General features: G+C 50.2%; 1 protein-coding gene across 4 annotated transcripts in view; it reads right to left on the bottom strand.

Annotated features, from left to right (window-relative positions):
- Window positions 1-521: 521 nt before the first annotated feature.
- Window positions 522-14,346, bottom strand: part of DOT1L (DOT1 like histone lysine methyltransferase) — a 93,145-nt gene continuing 79,320 nt past the window's right edge. Inside the window, exons 26-29 of one of the 4 annotated variants that reach the window (XM_059489490.1) lie at window positions 14,066-14,130; window positions 12,254-13,207; window positions 11,339-11,401; window positions 522-7,442 (exon numbers count right to left, since the gene is read on the bottom strand). In XM_059489490.1, the coding sequence (XP_059345473.1) occupies window positions 7,435-7,442; window positions 11,339-11,401; window positions 12,254-13,207; window positions 14,066-14,130 (1,090 nt within the window). In that variant the 3' untranslated portion in view covers window positions 522-7,434. Of the gene's footprint in view, window positions 7,443-10,102; window positions 11,119-11,338; window positions 11,402-12,253; window positions 13,208-14,065; window positions 14,131-14,346 lie in introns of those variants that run through there. The other 3 variants (XM_059489491.1, XM_059489492.1, XM_059489489.1) reach the window with 3 other exon arrangements.

The raw sequence follows: 14,346 nt of genomic DNA, 5'->3' as shown, positions 1-14,346 counted from the left end.
ACCCCAAAGCTGAAGGTGCTGCCTGGTTCAGGGATCCCTCTGTGCCCCCTCAAAAACCCCAAATCCCTCTGTGCCCCCACAAAACCCCAAATCCCTCTGTGCCCCCAAAACCCCAAATCCCTCTGAGCCCCCCCAAAAACCCCAAATCCCTCTGTGCCCCATCAAAAAACCCAGATCCCTCTGAGCCCCCAAAAACCCCAAATCCCTCTGTGCCCCCAAAACCCCAAATCCCTCTGTGCCCCCTCAAAAACCCCAAATCCCTCTGTGCCCCCAAACCCCCAAATCCCTCTGTGCCCCCTCAAAAACCCCAAATCCCTCTGTGCCCCCAAAAACCCCAAATCCCTCTGTGCCCCCTCAAAAACCCCAAATCCCTCTGAGCCCCCACAAAACCCCAAATCCCTCTGTGCCCACAAAACCCCAAATCCCTCTGTGCCCCCACAAACCCCAAATCCCTCTGTGCCCCCAAACCCCAAATCCCATTTCCCTCCTGACTCTCTGAGGCAGTGAAAGTCCACACGAGCTCGGTGTATTAAAATACAGACACTTTAATATAAAGACAAAACTTCAAAGCATCATTTCAATTACAAATCAAGGGAGACACAAGAAATTAAGTGGAGGGAGGGGAGCAAAAACTAACTCTTACATTGTGGAGAATTAGAAAGGCTGGGTGGAAATATATATATTATACATACATATATACACACCAGAATTCACACTACTGCTAGGCAGGAATGAAAGGAATGACAGAACAACTTACCAGTATAAAAAAAAAAAATCAAAAACAAACCAACCAAAAAACAAAAACAAAAACAAAAAGATAAATTAGGGGAAGTTTGAATTTTAAATAATTCAGTTTAATAGGCTAAACTATATAAACTAATTCCTATTCACTAGGAAACATCCCATATCACTGTCCTAAGAAAATGGGTTTTTCTAAAAATCCATTGAAAAATGGATTTTTATTAGTAGTTAAAAGTTTACTAATCAATTCCTGAGCAACAGCAACCTCATCATCTACTGCTTTCCCCATCCAAGTCCCACTCAGCGAGGGCAGGCTCTCACTCCTAAGAAGTTTAAGTAGAACAGAGACCTAAATTTGGGTTTTAATTGGAAATCGATCACTTCAAAGATTAATAGGTTAAAAAGCCAAGCAGGATGGATCAACCCATTCCACCTTTTCCTCAATAACTCCAGAGACAAAACCTTTTAAAAAATATTATTTGACTGCACCAGAAAAGCAACCAGATGTACCTTGAGAAAGCCAAAGGATCACAAACCTGAGAACTTCAGGGTTAGCATCGTCAAACTTGGAATTTTCAGATGAGAGTTTGTTTTTACACCATAAAGAACTCAAGGAACCTCTTCAAGAAGAGGATCCCAAACAGTAAAAACACTGGAGAATTATTTCCCAATTTTTTTTTTTTTTTTGTCTTGGGTTTAAACCCTGAAGTTCCCAATAACAGCATCTTTCAATGCAATATTCAGTCTAAATATATATTTATATATTTATAATGTAGAAGGATAAATAAAATATGGCACAACAACATTTTGAAACAGCTTTTAGTGAAAACCTGACCCGCAAATGGAGCGGAAAATGGAAATGGAGCAAGAAAATAAACCTTTAAAACCAGTAAGACTTCAAATATTCATACACTGACTGCACATCTGTACTCCCAAAACTCCAATTCCTGTGATTTTTCCTCAGTGCTGCAAAGATAGTTCACAAAAACACTGTGAAGTTTCTGCTCCCCAAAAGCTTTTTGGGTCCACAGCCCTGTCCAAGGCCCTCCCCTGCTCCCAGCCCTGAATCCCCTCTGTGCTTTGGGCTCAGGCAAAACAAGAAAATCAGAATTTTCCACGGGAGTTGGGATCGTTCCAGGGTGGAGTTATCCAGGACAAAACCCACAGAGACCCCTCAAGTTTCCAGGGCCTGGGGCAGAGGGAGAATTCCAGCACCAAAATCAAAGGGGTCACACAGGATGTGACCAAGCAAAGCCGCCCCAGCACCAGTGACAGAACCCCAGACCTGGGGATGGCAGCTCCAGGGGACAGGGACCCTGGGCAGGCCCTGCAGGTGACCCCAGGGCTCAGGGGGGCAGGAAAGGCCCAGGGAGGGCTGAGCAGGGAGGGGATCCCCATCAACAACAGCCTGAGAGCAGCTCCCAGCACTGGGAGTCCCATCAGGAGGAGCTGGAGCAGGGCAGGGGAGCCAGAGCATCCCTGGGCACAGGGGGCACAGGGGGCACAGGGGACACAGATCCCCAATGCCAAAGTGGGCCCTGAAGGGACCCAGAGGAGCTGGAAGCACTGACTGTGCCCTCCTGTCCCCTTCCTGAGCCAGGGCTGGGTGTCCCCAGCAGCTCTGCACTGCTGGGACTGGGACTGTCCCTGTCACCACCCCCTGGCACCTGGACTCTCTTCCAAGTGGAAAAAAATCCATGGTGGCAGATGCCGAACACACAACCCCAGCAAGAACCAAAGCCCAGAGAGAACCAAACCAGGGCTGCCTGCCCGTGGCCACAGGAAAGGCCCTGGAAGGGGCAGCCCAGCAGAGCAGGAGGATCCAGGTCCTGGGCTGGGCTGAGATCAGTGAGCACAGGCAGTGAATTCATCGAGCTGGGGAGCACCTGAGCTGTGGCACCCAGAGATGGGTGAGGGTGCAGGAGCTGCAGTGAGGCGGGTGAGGCTCTCACCAATCTCCTCCCAGATGTGTCTGAACAGAATCAGAACAGTTCGGGAAGATTGGAAAGCACCAATAAAGTCATTTAAGAAGCCAAAGAAGGTTGAAGTGACCCCAGCAGATGTGTCAGAAGGAAATCTGTCCCCAGGGTGAGGGCAGGGACACAGCCCCAAGCAGCCCTGCAGCAATAATTTGGACAGGTTCCCTGGTGGGATGGAAGAGCTGAGCAGACTGGAAACCTCTCCCCTCCCAGGCTGCAATTGCTCAAATGAACTCCTCAAGGATTAAATTTGACTCAAGAAAGGAGAAAGTGACTCAGCTGAACTGAGTGTGACCCAGAGCTGGGCGAGTTTCACACTAAGGAGTGACCAGTCCTGGGGATTTGCAATCTCTGGATTCAAGAAGAGATGAGTAAATCCATTCATGAGCAAGGGATGTCACCTTCCTGCCTGGACCTCAGGGACTGATCCCAGACAGACCCTCCAAGCTCAGTTTGATCCTAGCAATGAGGGGAAATCCCATTTCTTGTGCCAGGCTGAGCCCAGAGCCCAGCCAGGAGCAGAGGGAGCACAGAGCCTGCACTGGAAGATAAAGTGCTGCCAACAGCAAGGAAGGTAAAGAGATGGAAGCACAAGAATTTCTGATCTGTGTGGTTGAGGAGACACAAATGCCTGATGATCAGAAGGAGCTGGAGATGCCAGGACAGTGAGGATGAGCTGCACTCCCCCAAAAGCTGCTTTCCCTCGTCTCTGCCATTGCAGCCACAGCTGCAGGGAGGTGGAGATGCTCCAGACTGATCCTGCAGGGAACAGCCCCGTTTGTGCCAAGCCTGGAGGGGATGGAGGGACAGCTCCACTCCCTCTGTCCCCTGCACCAGCTCAGATCCAGCTCCCCATCCTCAGCAATGCTTCCCCTCAGCAATTCCAGCTGCTGGGTGTCCCCAGAAGAATTGCTGCTGAATTTCTCATCTGCAGCACATCCCAAATTTAGGTGCAGCGACCTTGGAGCCCTCCCAGCACTGGGGCTCCCAGGGGACTGGGCCTGGAGAGCCAGAGGTGGCAAAAGCCCAGGAAAGGAAGAGCCCACAGAATTCTTGTTCCTCAAGGCTGACATTCAGCAGCAGGGACAGGTTTTCCTCAGCACAGCACTCAGGAAGTTCCAGTTTTTTGGGGCAGATTTGCTCCAAGATGTGATTTTGCTTCCTGGCGAGTCCTTTGCTGGCAGCAGGGGCCTGGAGGAGGGGGAATTGTGACAGCCCCACAAGGACTGGACCCAGCCCCAGCAGGAGAAATTCTCTTTGTTGGAACTGTTTGGCTTTGATTGCTCCAAAAATCTTCAATTATTGCAAACAGGTTTCAGCTCCTGGCTCAGGGTTGCAGCAGTGGGGTCACAGCTGTGGCCACATGGATCCAGGCAGGTGAGAGCTCTTCCCAAAGTGCAGACAGAGCAGTGAGAGACTGGCCAGGAGCTGGACTTGATGAGCCTCCAGGTCTCTTCCAACTCAGGATGTTCTGTGAGTCCAAGATTTTAAGCAGAGCTTGCCCCAGATCATGGCAAAGCAATGAAAGGTCAGGGAGGGGGAAGACAAAACCAGGAATCTCTTGGCAAGAACATCTCCCAGCTCAGCCAGAGCTCAGGCACCAACCCCAAAGTGCCCCCTGGGCTCCCCTCAGTGCTGAGCAGGGCCCAGCTGGAAGCACAACCTGGGAATCACAGCCAGGAACAGCCACAGGGCAGGGCCTGGGGACACCAGCAAGGCTGGGCAGCTCCAGAACCCCCAGAGTGGGCACAGAGGGCACTGAGGTGGCAGCAGGCACTGGGGGAGGATGCCAGCACAGGCAGGGGGAAGATGAGGCTCAGGCAGACTGGATCCTTTGCAGGAACCCCAAAGATTCACTCCTGGCTCTGCTCCCCTTCCTGGGTGACATCTGGAGAGTCACAGAGCCAAAGCTCCTGGGGGTGGCAGAGGCTCAGTGCCAGCTGTGCTGAGCTCCAGGGGCTGTGCTGCCATTCCTGAGGCTGCCCTGCCCTGGGTGACAGAGGGGACACTGAGGCACAGCCAGGCTTTGCTTTCCCACAGCACCCAGCAAAGAGCAGGGGACAAACTCCTCACCCAGGGCTCCAAAGGCTCCTGGAATCACAGAATGGTTCAGGTTGGAAAAGATCTGTCAGATCAGTGAGTCCAGCTGGGAGGTGACAGTGGCCAGGCCACCCTGAGCTCTGACAGCTCTGATGATGCAGAGCACATCACTCCCAAAGGATCTGTCCCTCCTCAGCAAGCAGGGAGGGTGACACGGGTGACACGGGTGACACAGGTGACACAGTGACACAGGCCTGTTTTCCATGGCATCTCTGGGCTGGTTCCTCCTCCAACACAATCCTGGCAGTGCCCTGGGCACCGCCCAAGCCAGGACAGGGATGGCAGCTGAGTTTTCTTCCAGGATCTCTGTGGTTGGAGGTGAAGGGAAGCACAAGAGCTCCAAATGACACCAAATCCTGGTCCCTCTGCAGGAAAGGATGAAAAGCTTCTACTTGAATTTCCTCCTCTCTCTCTTTCACCAGAGATATAAACCATGGGGGAGAGGTAATTAGGAAATTAATTAAGGCTGCTGCCCCTCCAGCAATCACTCATTTGCAGTCTCCAGAGGCCCCAGCACTCTGCTGGGTGCTGGGGCAGAAGCTGGAGCTGCCCAACTCCCAGCTGCACAACACCTGGGTTACTGTGCTCCTGGATTCCAGGACATTCACTGTGTTTGGCTCCTACGAGAAGCTACTGATGTTCCTCTCACCCTCTGAGCATTCCTGCCCTTCCCCAGGCTCTCCTCGAGCTGCCAGACCCTCAGCAGGACACAAAGCAGAAACTCCAAAATGCCCCCAACTCCCAGGGCAGAGGATAAGGAGGCAAAGCCAGAGCCAGAGGCTGCACAGAGGCTGCCATGGAAGACACAGCCAGGAACCCACAGGACAACTGAACCTGGTCCTAAACCTTCCCTAAGACTGCACCTGGTCCTAAACCTTCCCCAAGAGTGCCCAGGGTGAGGCTCAGAGCTGAACCTGCAGAGGGAGGAGCTGCTGCAGCCCCTGAGCCCCTCCAGCACCCCCAACCCTGCTGGGCACCACGAGAGCCCAGGAGGGCACAGGGACCCCACTGACCCCAAATCCAGAGCACAGGAGGGCACAGGGACCTCACTGACCCCAAATCCAGAGCCCAGGAGGGCACAGGGACCTCACTGACCCCAAATCCAGAGCCCAGGAGGGCACAGGGACCCCACTGACCCCAAATCCAGAGCAGCTCTGTGACCCTGGGGGGCTCCAAGGGGCTCCTGCAGTGCCTGATGCTGCAGTAAGAGACCCACCAGGGATCATTAGAGGGGATTTAAAGCCAGTGCTGCCCCTCTGAGCACCAGGGAAGTGTTTTCCAAAGCCTGAATGTGATTTTTTTCCAGCCATTTTGCTGTTGCAATCCCCTTTCTACTGTGATATTGTTAATTGGTGCTTGGCCCGGCCTGAACTCAGACCAGGCTGATTTCTACTTCAATGGATCCTCCTTCTCCTCCTCACTTTGTGCACTTGAATAAATAAGTTTTTTACAGGTTCATTGTGCATTGTACAAACTAAAACCAAAGGAAATAAAGCATAAAAACTCAGAAGTTTTCAGCACAGCTCTATAAAATCAGCCCTTCCTGCACACACGGCACCGAGTCACGACGCAGGGGGACAGGGACAGCACAGGCTCAGCTCAGGGTGTTTTTGTGAACTACCATTCAAAAACCTACTGAAAAGCAAAGGAACACAAAAGCAAAATGCACCTTGTCAAGTATCAAATCCCTACCAAGGAAACCTGTTGTGCTTGGAAGGAAAGAACAACGAGCTGAGCAAAGTCTGCAGCCTGCAGCAGGACACAAACACAATGTTCAACCTTCCCAGAGCTGGCAAAGCACCAGAACCTGCTCAAACACCAAGGCCAGCCCCAAAAAGCGTTACCAGACCAGCTACCAAAATTCACAGTGACCCCAGCACCACCAGATGGCCCAGGGAAGGAGTTGGGATGGGGCAGGACTTGGATTCCTCCTGTTCCAGCTGTGCCTGCCCAGGCTGCTCCACAGAGCCCTCGTTAGTCACAAACTCAATTAAAACCCACCCAGGTAAAAAGGGCCTGGCTCAAATTCCTTCCTCTGTCAGCCCTGGCTGCCAACCAAGAGGAGTTTGGGATATGAACACAGGCAGGGGAATAAATAATCTGCAGACCTTTAAAAACTGGGTTTGGCATTGGTCAACCCCCTGAAATCAGCACCAAGGATTCAAACCAGAGGCACAGTTCTGACGGACAAAATAGCACCGAGGAGGCTCTTTTACATCTCTGCTGGTGTGCCAGTCCTTTAGTATTCAGAGAATTTAATAATAATAACTTGTATTTATGAATCTAGGTGGAATAAAATAAGTCAAAATTGTTTTCACTTTAAAAAAAAGATAAATACTTTATCTAAACTATCAACAATACAAACTGGAGCTTTAAGCATTTCTTTTGCCTTATTTTTTTTTTTGCCTTTTTTTCCTTTTTTTTCCTTTTTTTTTAGTCAGATTCACAGTAAATGTTTGCTCTGTTGTTTAGGTCTTTTTTTTATAGTTTTTATTTTGTCCAGTAGTAAGAGTAGAAACCCCTGCACAGGCCAGGTGAGCACCTTTCAGTGGAAGCCGAGTGAAGTTGGTCCACGTTGTCCTTGCATAGGTCACATTGGGTTGAGGTAGAAATCCTAGTTACCTGCACAACAGGAGGAGAGGAAGAGACTCATCTAAATAAAAGGCAAAAATCTGCTGTGTTGTTAGATGTGTCAGTCATTCCTACATTGCTCCAAGACCTCCTCAGATGAAGCAAATCTTGGCCCAATCCCCATTAGAGGAAGGGATGGATGTTCCAAGGGATGTGAGGCCCCTCCAAATGCTGAAGTTTTTCAAGCTGTGTTGAACTCTGTCCTATGGGACTGAAATCAAGTGAGGGGAAAAAGAGTAAAAAAGGTATTTTCCCCCTCAGTATTTCACCTTTTTATAGTAAGTTAATCTGCTTTTTTTTTGTTATTATTGTGGGGGAGGGACATGGGTTGGGAGGGACCTCAGAGCCCATCCAGTGCCAGCCCTGCCATGGCAGGGACACCTCCCACTGTCCCAGGCTGCTCCCAGCCCTGCCCAGCCTGGCCTTGGGCACTGCCAGGGATCCAGGGGCAGCCACAGCTGCTCTGGGAAATCCATTCCAGGGATGGATTCCACAATTCCTGATTCCCAATCTCCCACCCAGCCCTGCCCTCTGGCAGTGGGAGCCATTCCCTGTGTGCTGTCCCTGCAGGCCTTGTCCCCAGTCCCTCTGCAGCTCTCCTGGAGCCCCTTCAGGCCCCAAAAGGGGCTCTGAGGTGTCCCTGGAGCCTTCTCCTGTCCAGGTGAGCAGGCCCAGCTCTCCCAGCACAGAAGCAAAGCAGATTTCAGTCCCCAATTCCTGGTTCCACTTCTGAACCCATTTCTGTTCCCACTGAAATCAAGGGCAATGCTCAAATCCCTTGGCTTCAAGTCACAGGGCTTGGGATCACAACCACCTCAGGCACCATCAGTTCTGCTCCTGTGCTCCATAACCCACCTTTGACACCCAGATATTTTTCTACCAGTCCCTTTTGTGCTTTGCCTCTTATTTTCAGTATTTTCCAGTGACAGAGACTGTCACACCTGATGGATCCTAGTCCAGCATGGTCTCAGTTCCAGGTAATTCCAATAGAGACCCTCCTCATCATCCCCATCTTCCTCCATCCCCATCCTCTCTCTGTTTGGGGTTTTTTTCCATGCCCACCTCTCTGCTGGCACACAAATCCTTTCCTCAGCCTCCCTTTCCTGCAGGGAAGGACCTGGCAATACTTACGTGCCTCCCAAAAGCCTAACCAGGGGTTTTGTGGTGTCTGAGGAGGAATTTGATGAGGAAAACACTACACACAATGCACAGAGGCTCTCTCAGGTGGGTTGTAATCGAGTTTTATAAAGCAGCAAAGTGTATTCAACCACGTTTGTAGCTTTGGTACCAGTGGACAGCAACAACATCACAGACCTACAAGGAAAGCAGGGAGCCAGCTCTGGGGCTGGGCACACTTGGATGCACTTGGCAAGCACGAGTTTGGTACAGCAGGATTGCCACAGAGTGTTTGCATTGACCACAGGACCCAGCTCTGTGGTGGTACAGTTTATTCTGGAGACAGTTCAATCAATACCTGCTGCAGGAGAAATGCACACAGCCTCCAGAAGCTCCTCCAGCCTTTGTGGAGAGTGGAGCCCACTGCCCCCTGCACATTCCCTGTGCTCCCAGGGCTTGTGAGCAAAAATAAAACATCTGCTGGGGCTGTTCCTGCTGGCCCTGGCAGCAAGTCCAGCACAGGGAAGTGACAGGGGAGTCACAGCCCCTCTCTGCTACCTGTGCTTGTGTTTCCAGTGATGCAGGGACACTGACTGCACTGCAGGCCCAGGGAATTTGCTCTCCAAGCAAAGCTGAAGCTTAAAACCCAGAGAATGTTGACTTTATGACCATTTAGAGCAGCTGTTGTTGACTGGCAGTTTTTACTGACCACCACATTGTCACACAGAGTCACAAAGAGGCACCTCTGAGCACCTCAGTGCTACAGACAAGGACTGGTTTGGGATAAACAGGCTGTGCAAGAGGGGAGGGGGATCAGATGGGCAACACCCACTTCCAAAAACTGTATAAAATCACATGAAAAATAGACATTTCCTCCTGTGGCTACCTCCAGAAAGAACATTTTCTCTTCCTATGAAGAGACCTCAGCCTGAACATAACCCTGAGCCAGAGCAGAGTTACCCCTGTGAGCACTTTTTGTCGAGAAATCCTGACTCCCAGAACAGAGAGCACCAACACTTCCCATCCTCTGCCACCATCCTCTGATTTGCTGCCCACATTTTAGAGATTCCAATCCCCACATTTTAGAGATTTCAATCCCCACATTTTAGAGATTCCAATCCCCATTTTAGAGATTTCAATCCTCACATTTTAGAGATTTCAATCCTCACATTTTAGAGATTGCAATCCTCACATTTTAGAGATTTCAATCCGGACATTTCACAGAGATTTCAATCCCCACATTTTGGTTTTCAAGCACCATATTTTAGAGATTTCAATCACCACATTTTAGGGATTTCAATCCCCACATTTTAGAGATTCCAATCCCCATTTTAGAGATTTCAATCCCCACATTTTAGAGATTCCAATCCTCACATTTTAGAGATTTCAAATCCCCATTTCAGAGGTTTCAATCCCCATTTTAGAGATTTCAATCCTCACATTTTAGAGATTTCAATCCCCACATTTTAGAGATTTTAATCCCCACACTTTAGAGATTTCAATCCCGCATTTTAGAGATTCCAATCCCCATTTTAGAGATTTCAATCCCCACATTTTAGAGATTTTAATCCCCACACTTTAGAGATTCCTCTCCCCATTTCAGAGGTTTCTCTCCCCCATTTCAGAGGTTTCTCTCCCCCATTTTAGGGCTCATTTTCCCCATCCTCTGCCACCAGCTGATTCGCTCCCCACATTTTAGAGATTTCAATCCGCACACTTTGGAGATTTCAATCTGGACATGTTAGAGATTTCAATCCCCACATGTTAGAGATTCCTCTCCCCATTTCAGAGGTTTCTCTCCCCCATTTGAGGGCACATTTTCCCCGTTTCAGATGTTCCTGTTTCACGCAGCCCAGCCCCGACCTCTCTCTCTCTCTCTCTGCAAAGGAAGAAGCGTCAAGTGAGCATCTCGCCCGCAAACTCCTCTGGTTTTGTGTCTGGCCTTACCTTACAAAACAAGAACTGTTAGCTAAGCAAGCTCTTTATCGTGGCTTAACCCCCGAAAGGTGCGAAGCATAAGGAGGCTGCATGCCAAGGGTCACCCACATAGCGGCCGTGCCAGCGGCGTTGGGCTGCGGGAGCACGCGGGGCAGGGGCGGGTGGTGCACGGTAAAGGAGGGGCGGGAGGGTTTGTGCTGGAGAGAAGCCAGTTTGAGAGACAAAGAAGAGTTAGACTGGACAGAGGAAGAGGAGGAGGAGGAGGAGGGCAGGAACGTCTCGCCAGGAGGGATGGAGGGCAGGTTCTGCAGGAGAGCAGGCTCGGAGTTAGAAGCGAGTAAAGGAGGAGGGGGAGGCAAGGACACGTTAGGAGGAGGTGGAGGGGGGTGGAAGACAGATTGCACTGGAGCTCTGTTGAGGTGCTGAGCAGGTCTAGTCTCACTAGATGTTACTAAATTAGAGGAAGAGGGTGGGAAGGATGAGGATGAGGTGCTGGCAACAGCCTGCAGAGGGTTTAAGCTTAGCACGGTGCTGCTAGAGACAGCACTGCTGCTGAAACTGGCTCCAAACTGATGAGGAGAGGAGGCAGAAGGCACCGCATGGTTAAAAATACCTGCAAACAGGAGAGAAAAACTCAGCTTCAACAGATGGCCTTTGTACAGTCTCAAGTGACAAGAGAAACAAAACAAAACAAAAAAAAAGGAAAATAAACAAACAAACAAAAGCAAAATTATAATAAGTCACAGCCCCATACAAAAATGTGCAGCGTGAGAAGGCAGCAAGCAATGAGGAGATAATGGTGCAGGCCAGGAGGTACAAAAGGTTCCACTTACCTTTCCTACTGCCAACCTCTAAAGGCCACGAGGAAAAATGGTCAGACCCAAGAACTGTCACTTCTATACCACACAGGCAGAGTTTTGATGAGATTAGAAGTGATCTTTAGAGTTGCTTATCTGAAGACTCAAAGTGCTGCTCTTCCCTCCCCACCCTCCTGCTCCCCCACTTACAGGGCAGCAGAGGGGAGGTGTAATTCCAGCAAATCTACGTGCTGAGAGATGTGAGAGTTAGGATTTCCCGACATGGTGCCTGAATGATTATGGACAGGTCAGAAAAACTGCCCTAGACACTTAGAGATGGCAGGTCCAGCCTATCTTCTGGTCCTGCCAGCTTGTCCCCGGTGTGGGCCACAGAAGCCAAGCCTGTGCAGAATCCCAGAAGTGCAAGGTGCATATGGCATTGCCCTTCCTGGCCAAGAAATGCTCTTCATGTCCATTCAAGGGCCAGAATGCTACAGAACTCCCAACACCAGCTCCTCTGATGTTCTGCTCCTCCTGGATCATGCTAAATCCATTCAAGGCCTAAACTCAACCTTTACTCAAGTTGACAACTTAGAGGTCCTTAACATGGTACCAGGACAAGTCAAATCTGTTACCTGCAGGCAGACCTAAGTTGGTTCCAACACAGCAACATCTGAACAAGCAAACATAATCAATCACAAAGTGTGGGTGTATTGTTTCATTAAGGTGGTACAACAAGCTCATCTAGCAGACAAAGCTCATGAGATTTCACTGTAGGGAACTGAAATCATCCTAGCAATTCCAAGAGAGAGAAAGAGAGAGAGAGGAGACTGGTTATGTGGGACAGATCTGCTTGGCATCCTGTAGAAATGAAAGGCTTTCACCCCTGGAGAGGCAGTGTCAGATTTTCCTTTAGGCCCTGTCTTATACCAGAGAAAGAGTTCTGCCTACCTCCAACTGTTCCACCTGTAACCCCAGGAGAGAAGTTCCCCATAGTGTGAGAATTAGTCAGTCTGGTTGCAGCTGATGACACGTGGACCAGACTGGCAGCAGCTGGCATTGAATTAAATAAGGACTGCAATACTGAGGAATTTGTCACCGAGTTGAGGTTTGCTTGCAAGGCCATGGGGCCGAGGGGGAACTGTGATCCAGTGGTCAGAGTGTTGAGGAAGGGATGGTGCGTCGGGACAGACGGCGCTGGGTTCCCTGCTGAGGAAACAGCAGTAGAAAGGCTTTTACCATTCAGAAGGCCACCAGACGAAACAGCAGCAGAAATGAAAAGGTTGTGGCCGTTTTTAAACTCCACGTCTCGGTCCCTTCCCTTGCCGACCTTCCCGTTGTGCTGCACTGAGTTTTTCTCCACAGCCCCCCCGGCTCGGGCGCTCAGCTCGCCCAGCTCCTTGCCCTTCGCCCCCGGCCGGCTCAGCTCTTCTCCCTTGGTGCCCAGAGCTTCCAGCTGCCTCTTGTTCAGGAACAGGTTGGTGTCTGACACCCCCAGGTCCTTGCCTCGCTGCGAGGGGAAGCCCAGGGAGCAGTTGGAGCCATCGCCAGCTTTGTGAGGGAGAGCGGCGCCGTCCATGAAGCCGTGCAGGCCCAGCTCGGAGGACAGGCCCCCGTTGTAGCTGAAGCCATTGGGGGGGTTTGTGCCAGGGCTCAGCCCGTCCGAGGGCACTGCCAGGCTCTTCCTGGGGTGTCCTGGCACCTTGGTGTCCATGGGCAGCCCGTCCTCGGAGGGAGGCCTGAAGGCAAACAGGGAGTTCTGGCTCAGAGCTGACACGGCCTGCAAGGGGCTGTCGGTGGTTTTGGTCAGGTTGATGTCAGATATCGGTGAAAAAGTCGATTTCCATTTGCTGCTGTTCATGTTCTCGTTGCTTTGTGCTTGTTTCCTCCCCGATATGCTGCCACCTAAATGGGGGGGGAAGGTTTAGAAATGTCAATAAACAGCATTCACTCAATCTGCCCCTTGAGAATGGGGTTTATAGAATCACAGAGTCCTTTAAGATCATCAAGTCCAATCATCAACCAGCCCCACCACCATGTCCATCACTAAACCATGTCCCCAAGTGCCCCATCCATTGGTATTCTGAACACTTCCAGGGATGGTGACTCTACCAGTCCCCTGGGTGGCCCCTTCCAATGCCTGACCACCCTTTTAGTGAAGAAATTCTCACAATATCCAATCTAAACTTCTCCTGGCACAGCTTGAGGCCATTTTCCCCTGTCCTGTCCCTTGTTTCATTGGAGCAGAGCCTCATTCCCTTTGCTGCACCCTCCTGTCAGGGAGTTGTAGAGAGTGAGGACTCCCTGTGCCTCCTTTTCTCCAGGCTGAGCTCCCCCAGCTGCTCCTGGTGATCCAGACCTTTCTCTGGGCAGCATCCACTTTTTTATCCTTCAAAACCCACCTTTTATCAGTCTTTAATTCAATTTCTGAACCAAAGGCAGAAATATTTCTGAAGTCACCTAAAAGTCCTTAAAATTCAGTTTAACATTCTGGAAAAGTTTGAGAATACTGCTCGCGTTTTCCCCCTATATTTGTGCTACAGATCCCTTCTCAAACCCTGAGTCAGTGCAAAAACTTGTCAGATCTTTGCTGACCTTTGACTACAGAAAGAAGTGACCCAAAATCTCTAATTAGCAGCCACCTGGCTAAATGATGATTAAGAATGGCACTTGGTCCAGCAGCAGAAACATCCCAGTGACTGTCAGCTTCACCCATCCCAGGCCCAGCCCTTGCCACAAACCATTCCCATTCCTCACACGTACCATTTTCAACAGTCTTCTGTGGAGATTTGCTTTCCAATGATATTGTTGCAATTTTCCTCTCAATTCTAGTGGAAAAATAGAAAGGTTATTGCACCTATAGGAAACCTTCTGTTGCACATTTCCCCTCACAATCTATACTCCTCACGATCAGGTCTTATCAGATGAGAGAGTGTAAAATACAACTCAGTCCCACAGTTTTGTGTCACTAAAGGAATTTATAAGCATCCAAAAACCCAACACAAACTTGAGGCAGGAGCTATTACAGAATTACTGCTCTTTGA

This window comes from Ammospiza nelsoni, chromosome 27 (assembly GCF_027579445.1).
Source record: "Ammospiza nelsoni isolate bAmmNel1 chromosome 27, bAmmNel1.pri, whole genome shotgun sequence".
Lineage (NCBI taxonomy): Eukaryota > Metazoa > Chordata > Aves > Passeriformes > Passerellidae > Ammospiza > Ammospiza nelsoni.
The sequence above is the reverse complement of the archived record's forward strand: the minus strand, read 5'-3'. Positions and strand labels throughout refer to the sequence as shown.